This window comes from Geotrypetes seraphini, chromosome 5, assembly GCF_902459505.1.
Source record: "Geotrypetes seraphini chromosome 5, aGeoSer1.1, whole genome shotgun sequence".
Taxonomy (NCBI): Eukaryota; Metazoa; Chordata; class Amphibia; order Gymnophiona; family Dermophiidae; genus Geotrypetes; species Geotrypetes seraphini.
The window spans coordinates 188,712,285-188,734,046 of record NC_047088.1 but is presented as its reverse complement, the minus strand read 5'-3'; the positions used below and the strand labels follow the sequence as shown (position 1 = coordinate 188,734,046).

Here is a 21,762-nt window from a genome sequence, read left to right as displayed (position 1 = left end):
ATGCTGTCAATAGATATAGCTACTAGAACAAATATGAGCATATTTTATATAAGCATATTGTTTCTTACTGACAGGGAGAGATATGATTTTTCAGAAACTTGAATTCATAAGCACGTCTCTCTTAAAATATAACTTTTGGAGGTCTCATAGAGGTCTTCACCTTTATATTCATGAAGGTCTTATTCCTTATTCTCCCTCAGAACCAAAGTAATAAAAATGCCAAAGAGAATTTAAATTCAATACAAATGCACTTAAATTGAATTCTAAGATACACTGTAAGCCAATGTAATTCCTTCAACAATGGGGTTACATGATTGAATTTACTCTTACCAAAAATGAGCTTGGCAGCGCTACTCTGTATCAATTGAAGTCTTTGCAGACTGACCTTTGAGAAATCCAGGTACATTGAGTTGCAATAATCCAACCTTGACAAGATAGTTGACTGAACCAATACAGAGAAGTGTTGCTGATGAAAGAGCGCTCTCATTCTTTTCAGGATACGAGGCTAAAGAAACCATTTTTATAAGAGAATTTAGCTGATCCTTAAATGTAAGAGATGAATCAATAACAATACTCAATATTAGCAAGGAAAACTCAATTTTCTGATATTCTCCTGAGTCTAAGGTCATAGCTGAGGAAAGAGAATCTAACTTAGTACCAATCCATAAAAGTTTGGTCTTAGCAGCATTCAATTTCATCTGGACCATCATCGCACAAGACCGAAGCTTAGCAATGGATAATATTGGGTATTAGATTAACAAGATCTGGGTCGACCTCAAGTAATATGAAGATATCATCAGCGTACGTTAATAGAGTTTCCCGAATATTCAAGTGCCATAAACAGGCTGCTTCCAGCCAGTTATGGCAGGGCCTTTCTTTTGCCACATCGGAAGTGATGTAGCAGAGGAAAGGCCCTGCCAGGGCTAGCTGGCAGCAGCCTGTTTACAGCACTTCTTCTTTTCACCGGCTGCCCCTACTGCTTCGTAGAGAGTTGCGCGGGGACAGAAATCCCACCCGTCCCCGCCCGTCTCCTTGAGGAATCCCTCCGTCCCCACCCGTCCCCGTGAGGAATCCCTCCGTCCCCACCCGTCCCCGTGAGGAATCCCCTCTGTCCCCGCCCATCTCTATAAACTTCAGAAAAAGATATTTCATTTAATTATGCTACTGAATTAAAGGGTATGGTAAAGACCCATTTACAAATAAGCAAAGACACTTCATTAATTTGGAAATATTAATTGGGAAGAATACATATTTTGTAAACGGGTTTCTACCAGAGCCTCTAATGTCCCCATTCCCATGCAACTCTCTAATTCCCACCAATAACAGCAAGGGTCAGCCTGGTGACACCAGGAAATACTTCTTCACCGAACGGGTGATTGATCGATGGAATGATCTTCCCCGCCAGATGGTCGAGGACAATAGCGTGCTCGACTTCAAGAGTCGATGGGGCAAACAGGTGGGAGTACTACAGAGTTATGCTCAAATGATAGATACTCCGGAGAAGAAGGGTTCTTGAGTAGGCAGGCTAGTTGGGAAGGAGGGTTCTTGAGTGGGCAGACTTGTTGGGCTGTCGGCCCTTTTCTGCCGTCATATTCTATGTTTCTATGTTTCAGTAGAAATAAACCCAGAAATTCATTTCCTTTTCTTTTGAACACAATACAAAGACATGTGCTATATACATTTCCCAAAGCTGACATATTTTAGTCAATAAATTCCGGTTATTACTTTTGTTGTCTGGACTTATTTTTCCATCAAGTTGGTCCTAATTTCTATTTTATGCTTTCCCATCTTATATAAACCCTTCTGTTTCTGTCCACCCATGCCCAATTCTCCTTTTCTGTTCCCTCAGAAAACAAATGTAGACTAAAGACAGAATGAATGGCTTTACACTGTGAATGGAATAAATTATACATAAGAACCACATCATACATGTAAAGCTGTGAATGAAATGAATTATGCGTGAGAGCATATCATACATGAAAATAAAAAAGACAGACTTAGAACTCATAGCAGGCATTTTAAAATACCAATTTAAACATAAACAGTCATAACAATAAAGAGCCCATACAACAGGAATAAATTATGCATAAGAATCACATCATCCATAAAAATCAATAAAATCAATAAGAACAGACTTAAAAGAGATAGCAGGAACATTTAGATACCAAAAAACGGACAGTCATAACAGGGAAAAAACTCATAAACCAGGCATAAAAAAATCACATCATACATGAAAATCAATAAAAGCTGATTTAAAACTCATGGCAAGCCCGTTTAAATACTGATAAGAAATGGACAGTCATAACAGAAAACTTCGTACACTAGGCATAAAAATGTGTGAACATCATGTTGAGGGCTAAATGGACTAAGCCATAACCATGTAAAAGTACAGCTGTGGAAGGCTTTAAAATCAATCAACAAATAGCAGCATTCATAGAGCCTGTGGTGGACCTCTAAAGGTATGAATCGCATCGAAAGAAAACTAAAGAAGTTCATTCCAAGACGTGACTCACTCCAATGAAAAAGGAAGACACGCAATGGCATATGCTGAACCAGCACCAAAAAAAACACAACAAAACCTAGAGGGGGAGAAAGCCACCACTAGTTTAAAAACGAGTCCAGATAACAGCAGGAGTTGTAATGGTAGCATGGTAAAATAGCATTGTTCACAATAGCCTCAAACGTTTACTTGTCGCTATAAATTAACATCACACAAGCGCACAAAAATAAATCTCCTTACCAAAGACTCTGCAAAAGTAATTTGAACAGCATGGCTGCGGCATCTCTTTTGCTGCTAACTTAAAACTCATTGGCTGATTTCTACTTCGTGCCGGTGTCCAATCAAAAGTCAGCTTCTATGGAGCCTTTGATAGGGAGATTAAGAATCACTGTTCTGAGAAGATTCCTGCACGCTGCTCGGAACTGATACAAAGCCTTCCCTCCGGGGAAAGACTTCCGGGTCAGCTATGTGTGATGTGTTGCAGGCAGGAAAAGAAGATGAGCCTCTCGGCTCGAGCTGCCTCCAACTCCTCGGGATCCCCGCGACTCGAGGTGGCATCCCCACGGGATCCCTGTGACCCAAGGGGGGCGTCCCCATGGGATTCCTGCAACTTGAAAGGGAAACCTGCGGGATTCCCGTCGTTCCCGTTCCCGTGCAGCTCTCTACTGCTTCGGTAAGGGAGAGAGGGAGTGTCAGGACTACCTGCCGCTGCTGCTTCGGGGCCAAGGGAGGGAGGATGGTTGTCAGGATCGGCTGCTGTTGCTACTGCCTCAGGCCTGGAGGGAGGGAAGGGTTTGTCAGGACGGCTGCCGCTGCTGGTTTGGGGGCTGGAGGGAGGGAGGGAGATTTGTGGCTGCCTGCTGCTTCAGGGGTGGGAGGGAGGGAGGGAGGTTGTTTGAAGGTTGTCTGAGGAGTGCAGGAGACATTTGGGGGGGGCTGGCAATATTTTTGCTGGTTGGTTGAGAGTGCTGGTTAATTGAATGACTGTTAGCTGAGATTCTACTGTATATTGTTTTGAGAACAGCACTTGTGCATATAACTGCTAATTATTGGTGCCAATCACTCACATAAGCACTACCATTCTATAAATGTATTGGTATCTAACTTTAGGCACCTGCTTATAAAATTCTCTTTTATATGTGTTATTTCTGCTTTTTTCTGTCAATGGGAAAGTTACAAAGACAAGATATTCCTATGTTCATAGGAAAAATAATATAGACAATTTATCAGGTACATGAGGAGTTCCTATGGGTACTGTAATACTTGATAAAGCACACTAGACAACCAGTGAGAGAACAGTATATTAAGACGTGTAATACTTACATGGCATTATTAGAAAATAGTTTCTTTAATGCGTTGAGGAAAGTTCCTTTTGCCTTTTTTTTGCTGATTGTTTTCTGAACACCAGTTGTCTTTTCAGCTGTCTGATGATGAGACATTACTTTTCTGGTTTAGTGTACTATCTAAACCAGTATTAATGTGGCACATCATGAGTGAACTTTAGGGGACTTCATTGCTTTTGACCAAGACCACCTCTGATCAGAACATAAAGTTCAAGGATTGAGATCTCTAGACTGAGAATCCAAATCCATTGTTATGTCATGTTGATGCAATCACTTCACAGAAATTGTTCACATGGAAAGCAATTGTAAAATCAATAGCTATCAATAGCTTCACATAGAAACACTTTTTTATATCTGATAATAGGTTAGTATCTGTGTGATTATGTGCACTGCATCTGAAGTATCAAAGACTTATGAATTTGTTAAGACTATTTGTATAGAAGGTTAAAATTGTTTATGCTACTGTTAGAGTGTCATAAAATTCTGCCCTGCCAATGAATATATGTATATAAAGACATTAAGCCATGATGTCAAAAAAGGAAGGGTTTACTTGTGTCTTGATACTACGATATGGAAAGTATCTATGATCCAGTAGATCAAAGAAAGTAAATTAGCCAAGACGTTCTCTTTCTCCTTAGATATTCTAGGATTCCAAGTCAGAACTGCTGGAGGAGTGGGGACTTATGTCACTATAAAAGACTCCTGATATCTCAGATAGATTCTTATTGAAGACTATCCAAAGTTTGTGGTCTCTGTTGGAGGATCAAATTGCATGTGATGTAGAAAAGCATGGCATGGTATATGAGCAAGTATGTTAATAATAGGAAGGTGTAGATTTTAAACAATTTATAAGGTGCTGAATGATCCTGAAATTCTCTTTGTTACAGAACATGGATTAACTGCCAAGTCATGCATGAACTGGAAAAATGGGGGTAAATGGACAATACTCAGACTGGAAAAGTGTCACGAGTGGAGTGCTGCAGGGTTCAGTGTCAGGCATGTGCTCTTCAACATATTTATAAATGACCTAGAAAATGGCACGATGAGTGAAGTGATTAAATTGTGGACGATACAAAGTTATTCAGAGTAATGAGGATACAGAAGGATTGCAAAGACCTACAACGAGACATAAACACACTACAGGAATGGGCCGCAAAATGGCAAATGAGGTTCAAAGTGGATAAGTACAAGGTGATGCATGTCGGTAATAGAAATCATATGCACGAATACAGGATATCTGGTACTATACTCGGAGAGAGCCCCCAGGAAAGAGACTTGGGATTACTTGTAGACAAGTCAATGAAACCATTTGCGCAATGCGTGCCTGCGGCAAAGAGGGCAAACAGAATGCTAGGAATGATTAAGAAGGGGATCACAAACAGATCTGAAAAGGTTATCATGCCATTGTACTGGGCCATGGTACACCCCCACCTAGAATACTGCGTCCAACACTGGTTGTCGTACATGAAAAAGGACATAGTACTACTCGAAAGGGTCCAGAGAAGAGCGACAAAAATGGTTAAGGGGCTGGAGGAGATGCTGTACAATGAGAGGCTAGAGAAACTGGGCCTCTTCTCCCTTGAAAAGAGGAGACTGAGAGGGGACATGATCAAAACATTCAAGATATTGAAAGGAATTGACTTAGTAGAGAAAGAGAGATTGTTCACCCTCTCCAAGATGAAGAGAACGAGAGGGCACTCTCTAAAGTTAAAAGGGGATAGATTCCATACAAACGTAAGGAAGTTCATCTTCACCCAGAGAGTGGTAGAAATCTGGAACGCTCTTCCAGAGGCTGTTATAGGGGAAAGCACCATTCAGGGATTCAAGAAAAGGCTGGATAAGTTCCTGCTGGAACAGAACATACAGATAAGGCCAGATTCAAATAGGGCACTGGTCTTTGACCTAAGGGCCGCCGCATGAGCGGACTGCTGGGCACGATGGACCACTGGTCTGACCCAGCGGCGGCAAATCTTATGTTCTTATGTTTCTCAGACCTCAACCCTGTCAGCCTAGGATTTGGTAAATTATTTTAGTGAAAAAATATATCAAGTTCATAATCAAAAAATATAGACGTCCAAAAAGCACCTTAAATCACCAGGATGTCCAAGTGCCGATAATCAAAACCATCTTTCTGTACATCTAACAAGGTGTTCTAGCCTCTGTATGTTCAGAGCATGAGATGGGCTTGGTGGAGAGATGTTATGGGTAAGCTTTGGGTGGTATCAAGGGCAGGTTAGACATGGACATCTTTCAGCGATAATCAAACATTTTGCAAGACATCCTGTACGGAATTTATATGTTTGGACCTGTTTTAGAAGGGTCTAAGTGCCACAAAGATGCCCAAACTGACCAGATGATCACTGTATGCATTAAGGTAAGACACCCCCACACTCCCCCAGTACTCACTGACCCCTTACCACCCACAAAGATCAGAATACGTAACATTAGCACCTGATATAGGAAAGCCTAGTAGAGCTGCACACAGGTTTCTTAAGTAACCTGGTGGGTGGGCTAGTGAACCATAGAGAGGAGAAGCTGAGGGATGGATGCGCAGGTGGTCTTCTCCTCTATTCTCCCAGTAAGGGGCAAGGGCAGAGCCAGAGAGGATCGAATACTAAGGGCGAATGACTGGCTGCGAGGATGGTGCAAGGAGATGAACTTCGGGTTTCTACACCATGGAGAAGCATTGCAAGGACTACAGGGACACGACGGGCTACACCTAACCAGAAGAGGGAAGAATGTCCTTGGACACCGCCTAGCCCGCCTACTCCACAGGGCTTTAAACTAGGTAAGTCGGGGGAGGGTACAGACACAAACAATATACCAGGCGAACTAAAATGCCAATACATTTATCAGGCTGAGGAAAGTAGACACCGAAATTCTGGGTCAGGGGTGAGTGCACACACTTTTGAGTCGGAAGTAGGGTCACATCATATTTATGGGTCACATTGTAATTTCGGGTCTAGGGGGAGTACACACTGTAGTTCTGGGTATATGGGGAGTACACATTGGGGTTCTGAGCCTCAGGAAAGCACAAATAACACAAACAATGCTAAAGGTGTTCAAATAGCTCAAACAGGAATATCCCCACTGAGACGTAACAAAAATATAACATGGAGGGCTATGTACGTCAACGCACACAGTTTAGGAAACAAGATCCTGGAATTGGAAACAGAAATAAGGAATGCCGACCTGGATGTGGTGGCGATATCCGAAACCTGGCTCACAGACTCCCACGGGTGGGACATGGTCATACCGGGTTACAACTTGCTTCGCCGGGACAGAGAGGGTAGGATGGGAGGGGGTGTAGCATTATATACTAAAGATGACATTAAGGTTACAAGAATCTCAGATGTCCAGTATACTGGGGAATCCCTTTGGGTTAATTTAGCCAGAGGGAAGGACAAATGCTTGTATCTTGGTGTAATTTACAGACCCCCAAGACAACAGGATGACCTGGATATGGAAATAATCGAAGACATAGAAAATATCACCTTGCGTGGGGACACAGTATTGGTAGGTGACTTCAACATGCCTGATGTGGATTGGGTTACACTTACCTCTGCTTCCGGCAGCAGCAGGAGGCTATTAAACTCTATGAAAGGAGCAAGCCTCAGGCAACTGGTGTTGGAACCGACAAGGGATCAGGCAATACTGGACCTGATACTTACCAATGGAGAAAGTGTCACAGAGGTCTCGGTGGGCGATACACTGGCCTCCAGTGACCACAACATGGTATGGTTTAATATCAGGAAAGGTTTCACTAAATCTACTACACTAACCAAAGTCCTCAAATTCAAAGACACAAATTTCAAAGAAATGGGAGACTTCGTTCACCAGGCGCTACAAAGCCAAGAAGAAACCGATAACGTGGAAGACATGTGGTCGACTTTGAAAGCAACCATACAAGCAGCAACAAACCGCTATGTAAAATCAGTAAGTAAACGGCGAAGGAACAACAAGCCACAGTGGTTTACAGTGGAGATCTCAGAACTGATCAAGGAGAAGAAAAAAGCATTCATCTTTTACAAACAATCGGGGAAGCAGGACTCTAGAGCAGACTACCTGGCCAAATCAAAAGCCGTCAAAACAGCAGTCAGGGAAGCTAAGTTCCTCATGGAGGAGTCTCTAGCAAAGAACATCCAGAAGGGAGATAAATCCTTCTTCAGGTATATCGGTGATAGAAGAAAAAACTCAGGCGGGATTGTACGTCTTAGGAAACCAGACGGAGACTATGTGGAAAAGGATTCGGAAAAAGCCCAACTATTGAATGAATACTTCTGCTCAGTCTTCACCCGAGAAGCGCCAGGGCTCGGCCCTCAGCTACAGACAAGGGTTGGCTCAGTTGACCCGTTTAGTAACTTTGAGTTTACGCCCAGCAGTGTCTACGGTGAGCTGTCAAAGCTCAAGGTTAACAAAGCAATGGGGCCGGACAACTTGCACCCCAGGGTGCTTAGGGAGCTGAGTGATGTCTTGGCGGATCCACTGTCCACGCTCTTCAACCTCTCCCTTAGTACAGGCAACGTCCCGTTGGACTGGAGGACGGCTAACGTCATTCCACTCCACAAGAAAGGCTCCAAAATGGAGACAGAAAACTACAGACCAGTGAGTCTAACATCGATAGTGAGCAAACTAATGGAAACTCTAATCAAACACCAATTAGATAAGATCCTGGATGAGGAGAATCTACGGGATCCCCGACAACATGGATTTACTAAGGGGAGATCCTGCCAATCCAACCTGATCAGCTTCTTTGACTGGGTGACTGGGAAGCTGGATATTGGGGAGTCCCTGGACATCGTGTACCTGGACTTTAGCAAAGCATTCGATAGCGTACCGCACCGCAGGTTACTGAGCAAGATGAGTTCTATAGGATTAGGTAACACATTGACGAAATGGGTTGGGAGCTGGCTTGGAGGTAGGCTCCAAAGGGTGGTGGTGAATGGCACCCCCTCCGAAATGACGAGGGTGATTAGTGGAGTACCACAGGGCTCAGTCTTGGGCCCAATCCTATTCAACATCTTTATAAGGGACTTGGCAGAAGGGCTTCGAGGTAAAATAACATTATTCGCCGATGACGCCAAACTGAGTAATGTAGTGGGCAAATGCACAACAGACGAAGATTCAGTGCCCGACAACATGATGCACGACCTATTCCTACTGGAGCGATGGTCTAAGACATGGCAACTCAACTTCAATGTCAAAAAATGCAAAGTTATGCACCTGGGCAGCCAGAATCCATGCAAGTCTTATACCCTTAATGGCGAGATCCTAGCAAAAACGGTAGCAGAACGAGACTTGGGGGTAATCGTCAGTGAGGACATGAAGTCTGCCAATCAAGTGGAGAGGGCTTCGTCCAAGGCAAGACAAATCATAGGCTGCATACGAAGGGGTTTCGTCAGTCGCAAGGCGGAAGTCATTATGCCATTGTATAGATCCATGGTGAGGCCCCACCTGGAATACTGTGTGCAATTCTGGAGGCCGCATTATCGCAAGGATGTGCTGAGACTGGAGTCGGTGCAGAGAATGGCCACCCGGATGGTCTCGGGAATCAAAGATCTTCCATACGAAGAACGGCTTGACAAATTGCAGCTATACTCGCTCGAGGAGCGCAGAGAGAGGGGGGACATGATCGAGACGTTCAAGTATCTTACGGGCCGCATCGAGGCGGAGGAAGATATCTTCTTTTTCAAGGGTCCCACGACAACAAGAGGGCATCCGTTGAAAATCAGGGGCGGGAAACTACGAGGTGACACCAGGAAATTCTTTTTCACTGAAAGAGTGGTTGATCGCTGGAATAGTCTTCCACTACAGGTGATTGAGGCCAGCAGCGTGCCTGATTTTAAGGCAAAATGGGATCGGCACATGGGATCTATTCACAGGGCAAAGGTAGGGGAGGGACATTAAGGTGGGCAGACTGGATGGGCCGCGGGCCCTTATCTGCCGTCTATTTCTATGTTTCTATGTTTCTATGAGTAGCAAGTCCATAAGCCACTCTAACCACTATATTTATGGTGGACAATGTGAGCCCACCAAAACTTTCCAAAACCCTACTCTACTGCTATATAGGTGCAACCTGCAGCCATAAGGGTTATTGGAGTTGTAGACAGGTAGATATAATGGGTTTTGGGGGTTCACCATAACCTATATGGTAAGATCTGGCACTATTTATGTGAAGTTCACAGCAGTCACAGCAGTGCCTTCTAAGGTGCCCCAGTGCTCTATTGCCATGTCTGAGTGGCCAGTCCATTATAGGAATGGCCCCTCCCACAACCAAATGGTATTGTTCTAGGCATTTGGGACTTGGACAAAATTTTGGTCGAAAATATGGTATAAAGATAGATGTCCTGGCAGTCTTAATGTCCCAATGGCCTGGATGACCAGAGAGAGGATTTAAAATTATTTTTAGACCTTTTTTTTTGTGCTTGTGAGCTATTATTATTATTTTTTTAAAATCTTTATTGATTTTTAATCTAAAACAATGCCAAACAAATAAAAGAACAGTAGATATTACATACAATGCACTATTATCTGTACAGGTAACATATATATTATACAAGATTTCCTACAATTAATAGTAACATAATACAACATAATATATCATATAAATGAAGAATAAAGTTACCTAAATGTCATCATCAATATTTATTTCCCTCCCTCCAACCCCCCTCCCCCCATGGATGTGTAAAGGTAAATGAACAGAAGGAAAGATAAAATAAATAGACATTATTATAATTCCAAACTTTATTAAATACACCACTAAATTCCCTATACTCTGCATTAATTCTTTCATATCTGTACGTAGAGCACACATTCGCCCACCAAAAAATGTAACTTATTCTGTCATGGTTTTTCCAGTTACTCGTGATCAATTGAATGGCTATGCCCGTCATGATCATAAAAAGACGGCTCTTATATATATTTAAAGTGGGTTTCACATGTAATATCGTTCCACTAATTATAGCCTCATATGATAGTGGAACTTTTGAATCCAAAACCAGATTTATTTGTCCCCAAATTGACTTCCAAAATATAAATATAAAAGGACAAAAATATAACAGATGATCCAAAGCCCCTATATCAATATGACAATGCCAGCATCTATTAGACTTAGAACTATCTATTTTATTTAAATCGAACACACCTTCATATTTTTGGTCCACCTAAACCAAAACCTCTTGAAATCTACATATATGTCAGTAGTAGCTCTAAAATCATCATTTCCCCATATAACCAATCTATGTATGTAAATGTGGCTATTTGCAAATGTAGATTCCTCTAAAATGGCCTCTAATAATTTTATAATAGAAGTAGATTTAAACAATTTTAACCATCAGTTTTTGCACCAGCTCTGAGGGACACTTGGAGACTCATTTTCAAAGAACTTAGATTAAAATACTTTGTGTGTCTAAATGCTTTGAAAATGAGCTCCACAGGTTTTAGAAACATCTTATTTCATCCAAGGCTGTTAATGAGGGATTGAGGGACTAATTATCTTTAATCCCCTGATTTTTATTTATTCAAAATGAGACTTCAAATGCATTGACTTTGATTGCTACAAAGATACCTATATATCTTAAAATTACAAAAGACAATATTAACAATATAGTCAAGCATACCACCATTTATTATCTAGCAAATGTTATCACTACCAGCTATGTAGAAAAAGAGAATTTTTGAATTAAAAACATGTTGGGCCCGATAGTCAAAAGGGTTTAACTGCCTGGATAAAATCCACTGACCTTGCCGTCTGCCAACATTCAGCTTCAGTTAAGCAGGTACTGACACTGAATATTGCCACAGATCAACATAGCACAGTCTATTTAGTGTCAGAGTGGTCCGAAGACAGAGATTGGGTGAAGCCAGCATTTAAACGGTTAGACTGTCCTAACTTTATCCGCTGAGCTAACCAGCCACAGGCCAAAATATTGACCAGTTCTGGTTTACTTCTGGGTGACCACACTTATCCTAATATTCAATGCTGGAGCCAGGACTTGGCCTGGCTTTGAATATCTAAGCCTAATTCAGCCTGCAGATGTCAGTGACTTAAAAAGCACAGGCTGAATATCAAGCACTTTAATTTCCAGTTCTAGAAGGATTTCTAGTCTAAAATTAATCACCAAGATCTCTTGAGACTCAGGCCACCCCTATTTCCATAAACTTGCTCTCATAAATGGAAATGAGAATTGTGATACGTATGGGATATATATGATATGAGAGTTGTTTTTAGTAACAATGGCTGTTTAAGAAACCATCTTCTACTAAAAGGATCCTAATACCAAATAACAACTTTCTTTTTTTAAAAGGGGAACTAGAGTTCAGAAAGATAACTTGCACCTGGTGAGCCAGATTTAGTCAAGACAGGATATGGATGATTCAATCGAGAGAAGGGGGGGGAAAGACAGGATGTGCATAAATGGTTAGTGACCTTGTCTGTGATATGTTCATGTTTGAGCACATAGACAAACCGGATCCTGACCATAATACTTTGAGTATATGCTCATGTTTGAGCACAATACATAAACCGGATCCTGACCATAATCTGGGCATAAAAAGACAGTCAGAACTCAGTGGAATCGGGACTTCTCCACTGCTGAAGAGCCGTGTGATGCTGATATGAGATGAATGCGCTGCCTCCGATGTTTCGCTAGTCCCCCGATATCGGAGTGATGATGCAATATATGGTAATAAATTATTGATTCCTTACTGCATGATTTCATTATTATAAAATTGTATGAATAAACCTATATTATGCTTTCAGTCATCTGTGTATGCTATTAATTTTCCCAGTCAGGGAGCTGGTGAGGGGAAGGGAAAGTGGGATATAGCATTACCCTAAGAATAATAGCAATACAAGAATACATCCCCAAAATCCCCGATTTAACTTACCTGGTTTCATCAATATAAACTGCTTCCAATACTGACGCAGCATACTCTATATTCTTTTTCAAGTCTGCCACGTTAACGTCACCTCTCTCCAGCTGCTTTACCAAGCATCTTAGTCTACAAAAAATAGAGACAACATGTTATACTCAAGGGATGTCTTCAATGTGGCCTGACACATTGAACTCCTTTATTAATGATTAGAAGTGAAATACATTTTTTGAGACTTAGGGAGGAATTCATCAAGGGGCGCTAACTGATTTAGTGTGTGAAAACTGTGCTAAGAAGTCCATATGAATATCATTTTATTATTATTATTTAAAAAATTTCTATACCGTTTAGGTCCTAGGCGGTTTACAATATATCCACATACATATTGCTTAAAAAACAATACAAAAGAGAGACAAATCATCAAAGTTTAAATTCATAGTAATTCCTCAAGCAGGACACATCAGACCCTATAAAAAAAGTATTAACAAACAATTGCGTTTTGAGGAGCTTTCTAAAAGTTCCTCTATCGGCACATTTTCTCAACTGCCCTACCAGAGAATTCCATAATTTGACCCCAGCACAACAGAAGGTCATTGCACAAGTTTCGACATATTTCAGATTAATATTGACGTTATAGCATTTAGTGTGTGCTAAATCAGCACCCCTTGATACATTTTCCCCTTAGTGCTGACTTTTGTGATACTCGTAGGAATGCATTATTCCAGATTATACTATAAAGATCCAATATTCAAATTAATTTAACTGGGCACATACAGTATATGTAGGTTCATGATCTCTGCAGTTTGATAACTTATTTTCAAGCTCATAACACAAAAATAAGTTATAGGCCTCAATCTCCAGAATTCATAAGCTCCTTACAGTAACGGATTGATTATTTAGAGTTACTAATAGCCTGTTATTTTCTACAAAAGGCCAAGAATTTACACCCCCTTTTAGCAAGCTGTGCTGCCGAGCAGCGTGAGGTAAATGATGAGTCGCCCATTCTATGGGCAACTCTGATTTAGCTCGTTCTGCTTGGCAGAGCAGCTTGATAAAAAGTGTAACCCGTACTGTGGTCTGATCGGAACTCAACAGCACCTCTCAGAGGTTACAAGATATAATAGCACTTGCGTGTGACCCGGGCTGGAGTCACCCTGCAGGCTTGGACTGACACCAACAAAAAAAACAAAAAAAACCCCCAATGTTCCAAAAGGTAGTAAATCAAAATAGCTCAGGTTTATTCCTTCCAACATAAAAATCAGGAAAATCATGAATCCAAACAAGTAAGTAAACCATAAACCTTCAAGCAGTCCAAACTCAAAAGTGAGCAATAAACAGTTCCAAAAATAAAGCTCAACTGCTTTCCTTACTATTTCCTCTTCAGGTTATCCTTCCCTGAGGTTAGGCTCACCTCAGAGCTCAATGCAACCTGCTCCCAAACAGGTTGTACAGTTTAGTCCAAACATAGAGTTCAAATCACTGAATTCACTGTACCCAGTGCTCCTCTAGTGAAGCCTCTGGCAGCCTTACACTGAACTGCCAGGCAAAGAAGAGTGTCCCAGGTTTGCTTTCATTTAGCTATCTTATAGCCTACAAAATGCCCTCCCAGGTAACAGCAAACCTCTCCCAAAAACTGACACCTTCAGCTTCAGAAAAACAAAGGAAAAAGAAAAGCAAAAATCCCAAAAGGTCCAGTTTCAGCACACAGTCACTTTCAATCAAAGGGAGCTGAAAACACACTCACTGTTTCTGCCAATTAGGACTTGCAGCTGATGGAAAGACCAACCTCCATGGCTTCCTCACAAGGACTTACTTCCTCAAGCAGGTTGTCAAGTTCCATTGGAAGATCAGCATCAGAGAGAACTTCCTCCAGCATTTCTCCAGCCTCCTGTACCTCCATAGGTGAGGCTGTATCATCCCTGCTTGGCCCGAGGAGACTCTCAGGGAGGAAAGGTCTGCACCTTCTCCCTAGCCTGCCTGTCTGCTTGCTCTCAGCTACTGGTTTTTGTACTCCAGGGGCACGCCCTATTCTACCTGAGTCAGCAGACCTGCCTGGGGCTCTTGGGCTCCTCCTGTTGTGACCTAGATACGGCTCTTCAAGGAGATCCTTGGAGATTTCAGGCTCCCCCTAGTGGTTAACCTGAAAATCATCCCTAGAACAATCCTTGTCCATTCCCTTCCGGGTTGTCTTTTGTGTCTTAGCAGGAACTTTAGCTGGAACCCGGTCAGGCACGATGCCTGTCTGGTTACAAAAGGGAGGGGTTAGTTAGGTCAACTGAGGCTAATATTGAGGTAAAAACTGCTGAGCCAAAGGGTCCATTTACTAAGGTGCGCTAACTGATTTAACTCATGCTAATGATTAGCACATGCTAAATATTTAGAGATACTGATACTTAGGTTGACTAGGGTATATTTCATTCTGTCATTTAGGGGCCCTTTTTCCAAGCTGTGGTAAAATTTAGCTTTAAGACATGCTTATATGTCATTTCCACATGCTAAGAACTCTTCTTGCCATGCGGGTAAAATGGCCATTTTTTTATGTCTAATATTAATGGCCACACATTAAATTTCTCATTGGCTCATGAGTACTTATCACCACCTATTATGTAAGTAGTAAGGGCTCATGCTCTATCCATATGCTAATCGGTTGGCACACAGTGATGTAGCTGCACTAACCAATTACTCTCCACACACACCCCCTCCCCATCTTCCCCCAGTGCTAAAATGTAAATTTTATTTTTCAGCACATGGGTAGTGTGTGTACATGCAAAACTTACCACAGGATGTCTGAGCATGCCCAATATTAAGCACTTTTTTACTGCAGGAAGCACATCTTAGTGCTTACCGCAGCTTAGTGAAAGGGCATCTTACACATTAGTTCTGATACATACAGTAATTATTTTGTACGCCTCTGCAATAAATTTCACTATACCGTGGTTATTATAAGCACAGTATCCATTTAGATAATGCTTTAATGGATTTTTATTATATCACTGCAATAAGGCCTTCTAAGCCACATTAAGGCTTTACTAAGCTACATTAGAGGATTTTACTGTGGCCCGGAAAGCTAAATGCTCTGACGCTGCTCTGACACTCAGAGGAATTTTGGGCCGGATTCTTTTACCGATGTCATTGTCAGCGGCCATCTTAAAAGCGGCCGCCGATCACATGTCAATCACACGATGGCGCCGGTTACAGAACTGCGCCTTCGGCAAAGCTAGGTACCGGAAGGGTAGGCCAGGGTTTATCAGGTCTATATTTCTGGCACCTACCTTTGAGGTGAATTGCACCTCCATAGGCGCTTTAGGCCACCTAACGCCACTTCCGACATTAGCCACGCCCACAGTGGCATTAGGCAGCCTAAAGCATCTCCGGAGACGTAATTCCGGTGCTGATTTTTTAGGTATCAGTAGGCACCTTAAAACTCAGTTAAAAATGTTTAAATGGCTTTTTTTTTTTTTTTTTTTGCTGAGCTTGGGTGCCTGCCAGCACCTAAAAATCTGGCACTGTTTAGAGAATCTGGATCTTTATAAGCATCAGATTATTGTTGGAACATTTAATGCTTTGAGCTGTTTGGTGGACCTATTCTAAAGATAACAACTCAACAATAAGGACCCCTTTTACAATGTGGTGACAGGGAAAGGGAGACTTATATATTGCCTTTTTGTGGCTTTTGCATTTCAAAGCTGACATTTAAATTGGTGGGCACTGGCAGATAAAGGGCTAGATTCACTAAGCAAACCGAACGTGTACTGATCGGATTGCAAGCCCTTTGCGACCCGATTTCCCTCCGACCCGATTCACTAACCTGTGTACCAATCCAATCCCAATCCGTGCATGCAAATGAGGGGAATTGTTATGCAAAGCAGGAAGGACGCGATTCACTAAACTTTCTTCTAGCACACTGACTGGCTGGCCGATCAAAAAACTAGCGACCTCTTTTACCAGTGCAAGCCTCTACTGTAACTAGAGGTGATTAAATAAAAGTGATCCTTTAATGAAAGATGCATGAAGGGTTGAAACCCTGAGAGTCCATGCTATTTCTTACAAACTTCAAACTTGTATTGATTCTAAATCAACCACTTTTCTGTGTGTGCAATCATTAGGGACAGAGACTCACCGGCCAATATATTCAGCCAGAGATGGTCAGCATTTTTTTTAAACACTGTTGCCAGCTAGATTAGCCCCAGATATTCAATGAAGGGCCATGTGCGGGCCCCAGCACTGAATACCGAGGGTAATTTTTCCAAAATATTGCCTGAAATCTGTAAAACTCTTTTTTACAATAACCCTCACCCTCCCTGATCCCCATCCCAGCCCTCTCTTTCCCTCTTCCTCCCCCCCCTCCAGCCCACTGCCATGATTAAGTCCCCCCCCTGCTGGAATGCTCCCCTTACTCCAGCCCTCAGGGCCTACTTGATGTCTATGGTGGTCCATGGGGTTCATTGAGGGTAGGAAAGAAGGCCACTTGTTCCTGCCCCTTTTGGCTTCCCTAAAAAAAATGGTTGCCGCATAAATACTGAAGTACAGGAAACATATCCTATGCAGTTTCTGAGCTACATGGATGTATGAAAGTAGGGGCTCCTTTGCATCCCTTCTAATCACAAAAGAAGAGAAAGGGAATGTGAGCTACTTTGTGTATACCAGCAAGGTACCTTGGTCAAATCCCTTGTGGTCTAGGAACATCTTAAGGCTGAAGGATTAAAGCATGTATTATCTTTGCAGGAATATCTGTGGGTTCCAGCAAGCTGAAGGGATCCTAATCAGAGTCACTGTTTGAATTTAGGGCCAGATGCAGTAAAAATGGTTGTTAAGACCATGTGGGTCGCTGTGAGCTGATTCTGCCCCTGTGACTCAGCAATTGCTCCAGCTCCTGTAAGGTAGTTCAACTCTGGGACATGTAGTACTTCCCCTCTCTGGCTAGCGCCCCCTACTGCCCAGTAGATTTTGAAATTCTTGTAAGATCCTATAACAGCTCAGGAACCTCAATGCAGACAATGTAAAATAAACAAGTTTTACTTTGAGCAGTAGTACTATATACTTTCAGCAAATTAATTCTGCTTTCCTGAATCTTATGCAAAAAAAAGCATCTAATTTTATCCACTGACAAAGAAAGACACTAAACTAAGTATTAAAAAGCTACTTTCAAACTATCAAAATCCTCTTTACATGGAGAACAATCATAGCAACTCAATTCTTTTGAACAGGAATTATTCATCACATCCTCTGTTATCCCACCAAAGCTAGTTAATTCATATTTATCTGTAAGAGACTCAAACTCCTTCAGCAACTGACAGACCTAAAGGTCAGACAGCACAGAAACATGGAAACAGAGAATATAATCAAAGATGGTGCTATTAGAATTTTGGAAGAAATTTAACAGAAACATAGAGGATTTTTATGTGGTGCCCTGTTATAAAATTGCTCCCACAATATGCATTTGAGGGTTTTCAAGGACATAGTATCAATTTCATAAACTAAAGACCACAGCTTATGCTTGCCTCTATAGATTACAGTATAATCTCATTATAACAGACTCGGTTATAACGGAACCTTGCCTATAATGGATGAGGTCCGCTGGTCCTGGCCGAGCGCCATTATAAACATACAGAAAATCATTGGATATAGCGGATTTGCATATAACAAACTTTTAGATATAATGGACAAGTATTTTGGTCCCGAGAGCCACTTTTAGCTGTAATTTTCTTTGGCTGTAACGGATATGCAGGCTCCGCCTACAAGGCACGTGGCATGCCGGTGATATAGTATCAAAATGCAGCCCAGAAGAAAATGACAGAGTATTTTTCTTTCCAGTACAGTACAACATAATGATTCAGAACATCTTTTAGTGATCTGGTTTTGCAATCATTTCGTGCCATACCAATGTTTTGCTGAGTTTTCTTCTTGATGTTGCTGATATGGTTGTGCAGTGACTGTTGTTCATTGATTGAACGTTGTTTCAAGTTGACCTAAATAAAGTTTTAAAAAAGTGCAACTCTGGATGTAACGGACTGTTTGTCCAGGTCCCTTGAAGTCTGTTATAATGAGATTATACTGTAATGTTCTGTTTAGGATGTTCATCCTCTACCATAAGAGCCCTGCAACTGACTCAGAATGGAGCCATTCAGGGCCTGTAAATATTTGGCAATAACTACCGTGTTTCCCTGAAAATAAGACACTGTCTTATACTAATTTTGGGTCCAAAAACACACTAGGGCTTATTTTTGGGGGATGTCTTATTTTTGTGTGTGTACAACAATCATCTCTCACCCATCCCCTTGTGCAGGATATTTCTATCCCTCCCTCCCAACCTTTCTTTATTTTTGTAGTATTTTTTATATATTGCTAACTGCTTACATTTAATGTACAGTGAAATAGCGGTATATACAATAAAATAAACCAGTAAACCTATATAATGCCTAAAATAATTGGTGCCAAAAAGATGGCGCTTAGCACAATTCTATAAACTGCGAGGTGCTACTCTGAGTTCCATGTGGAACTCTTAATTGGTTGGGTTTTTTTTTTTTTTAAAATTACCAATTAACTTCAACGGCATGATCAATTACCATGCCATTTAAGCTAACTGAGACAATTTGAGTTGTGAACGATACACGATCCTCACTAGACAGGATTGGACATCCACTTAGATATAAATCAATGATAATTGTTGAACAAAGATGACAAACCAACTTGTGTCATTCTTCACATTTCTTTATTCAAATATTCTTGCTCCAATGCATTGGAGTAAGAATATTTGAATAAAGAAATGTGAAGAATGACACAAGTTGGTTTGTCATCTTTGTTCAACAATTATCATTGATTTATATCTAAATGGATGTCCAATCCTGTCTAGTGAAGATCGTGTATCGTTTGGAGTTGTTCTATTTACCTCACTACCTATCTTCAAGAACTTTTTGTTTTAACAATTTGAGTTGTGCACAGATTTTAGTTAGGTGTCGCTAGGCATCCGCAATTAGGGCACCTAGCAGCACCTAACCAGGGTGCAATCTATGGAATCTGCCCCAAAACATTCTAATTAGTGGCAATTATTACTTGTTAATTGGCAATTATTGGTGCTGATTGGCTTGTTAAATACTTAAGTTACAGACACAAATCAGCAAAGTGCACAGATTTGCGCATGCAATTTTGGTCACGCAATACAGACTCAGATCCTCTACGTATAGTCTTTATCTAGGAAGTTTCTCCGCAATAGTAGTTTCACTGATTAACATCATAGTATGGCCATAATATATCAATTCTTATGAAAGTTTAGTAGCACAAACAGATTTTGTTACAGGAAGAATCTATTACTATGGTGAGTAATACATTTCCATTGGATCAAAACTGGATATTTACCAAGCTGACCCAAATTAGGGCCCTTTTTACAAAGCCGCAGTAGCGATACTAGCGATACTGCTGCAGTAAATGCACTGAAGCCCATTTAATTCCTATGGGCCCTGGTGCATTTACAGCATCGCTACTGTAGCTTTGTACAACGGGTCCTTACCCACCCACCCTTTTTTTACTAAACCATGATAGCGGTTATTAGCACAGGGAGCAGCGCTGAATGCTCCGCATGCTCCCAATGCTCATAGGAACTCTATGAACATCAGGAGCCATGCGGAGCATTCAGCGTGGCTCCCTGCGCTAATAACCGCTATCGCAGTGTAGTAAAAGGGAAGGGGGGTAGTATTTTAAAACTTGGAAAAATGCCACAGACTATCCAGAAACCTATTTATTTATCCAACTTAGCAATTTTCAAGAATTGGGGTCTGTGCTTTTGTTGTTCATGGACAAATGATCATTTTAATTTTTTCTATTTCTACACTAATCACATAAAGTTAATTTTTTTTTTTTTTTGTGCAAAGCTTCCTTGGTTCTGGACTACTTTCTATTCCTTCTCTTCCTGACCCTTTCCTCAAACAAGAGCCATAATATTACACATGCATCTTAGCAACCCCCTAACAACAAGACACATGCTGCTGGAAATATTAAGCTGCTTAGAGACAGCAAAATCTTCCAGCAGCAGAGAATAGGTTTTGGATTACATGGATAATATGTGTAAGGATGAAAAAAATGCTTAGAATAATAAATTAACTATAACGTTGCATGAAATGTAAAAATTTGGCTGATTTTTTTTCATACATATTTTATTAAATTTTTTTAAATACATAAATAAACATAATAGATAAATACAATATAATAATATTGTATTTGGCTGATTTTAACCTAATGTTTTTCATATGGACTTTTAGGCATTAACAATGAAAAATGTAGCAAAGTGCAGTTAGTCCTCCTACCCTTATACCATTATACAGCAACTTAACCATTAGTGGTCACCAGCACCACTATGAATCCAAGGCCACCAGAGGCAAAAGCAATTGGGGATCACTTCTGTTCCAAAACTCCTAGACACCAAGGATCTGAACAGGTCGACCCAGGGGGCAAGTCACAGAGGGTGAGGTCTTTCGAGGTACATGTGGTTGGGAATCTCTTTGGGAGGGACTATATGGTTGGGGGCATCAGGAGTAGAGTTATCAGATTTTACGATCGTAAAATCCGGAACAATGGCCCCGCCCCCAGGCCTGACCAGCTCCACCTATCATGCCCCATTCTGCACCAGCCCCGCCCCCCAACCTCTTCTCATGCTCGGAGCCACATTGGGAGGCATTTACACATGCGCAGATGTGATGCAATGATGTCACATGCACGCATGCATGTGACAACACCATGTTGCATCAGCCCATGGCCACATGCCCTCCCAACACGGTCCCGAGCTGGAAGCTTTTCAAAACTCGGACAAAGTGTCAGGTTTTGAAAAGCTGTCCAGGCTAAAAAGAGGACAACTCCGGGTAAATCCGGACATCTAGTAGCCCTAGGTAGAGGACTAACATCAGCTGCTAGCACCTATTTATCAAGCAGGACCACTTGCTGCAGGCAAAGTTCAGGAGATTTTAGGGGCCCTCATGGGCCCCACCAAGATGCTCCCAGGCCTAAGACACAAAAAGGTGGGGTACACTTTTAAACAATATTTCCCTATATCTT

At 41.5% G+C, this 21,762-nt stretch overlaps 1 protein-coding gene across 4 annotated transcripts in view; it reads right to left on the bottom strand.

Moving 5' to 3' along the window:
* The window catches only part of PDE1A (phosphodiesterase 1A), a 428,052-nt gene that overhangs the window by 239,641 nt on the left and 166,649 nt on the right, over nucleotides 1–21,762 (bottom strand). For all 4 annotated transcript variants that reach the window (XM_033947141.1, XM_033947139.1, XM_033947140.1 and 1 more), the window contains exon 2: nucleotides 12,733–12,846. In XM_033947141.1, coding sequence (XP_033803032.1) covers nucleotides 12,733–12,846 — 114 coding nt within the window. The remainder of the gene's footprint in view (nucleotides 1–12,732; nucleotides 12,847–21,762) is intronic.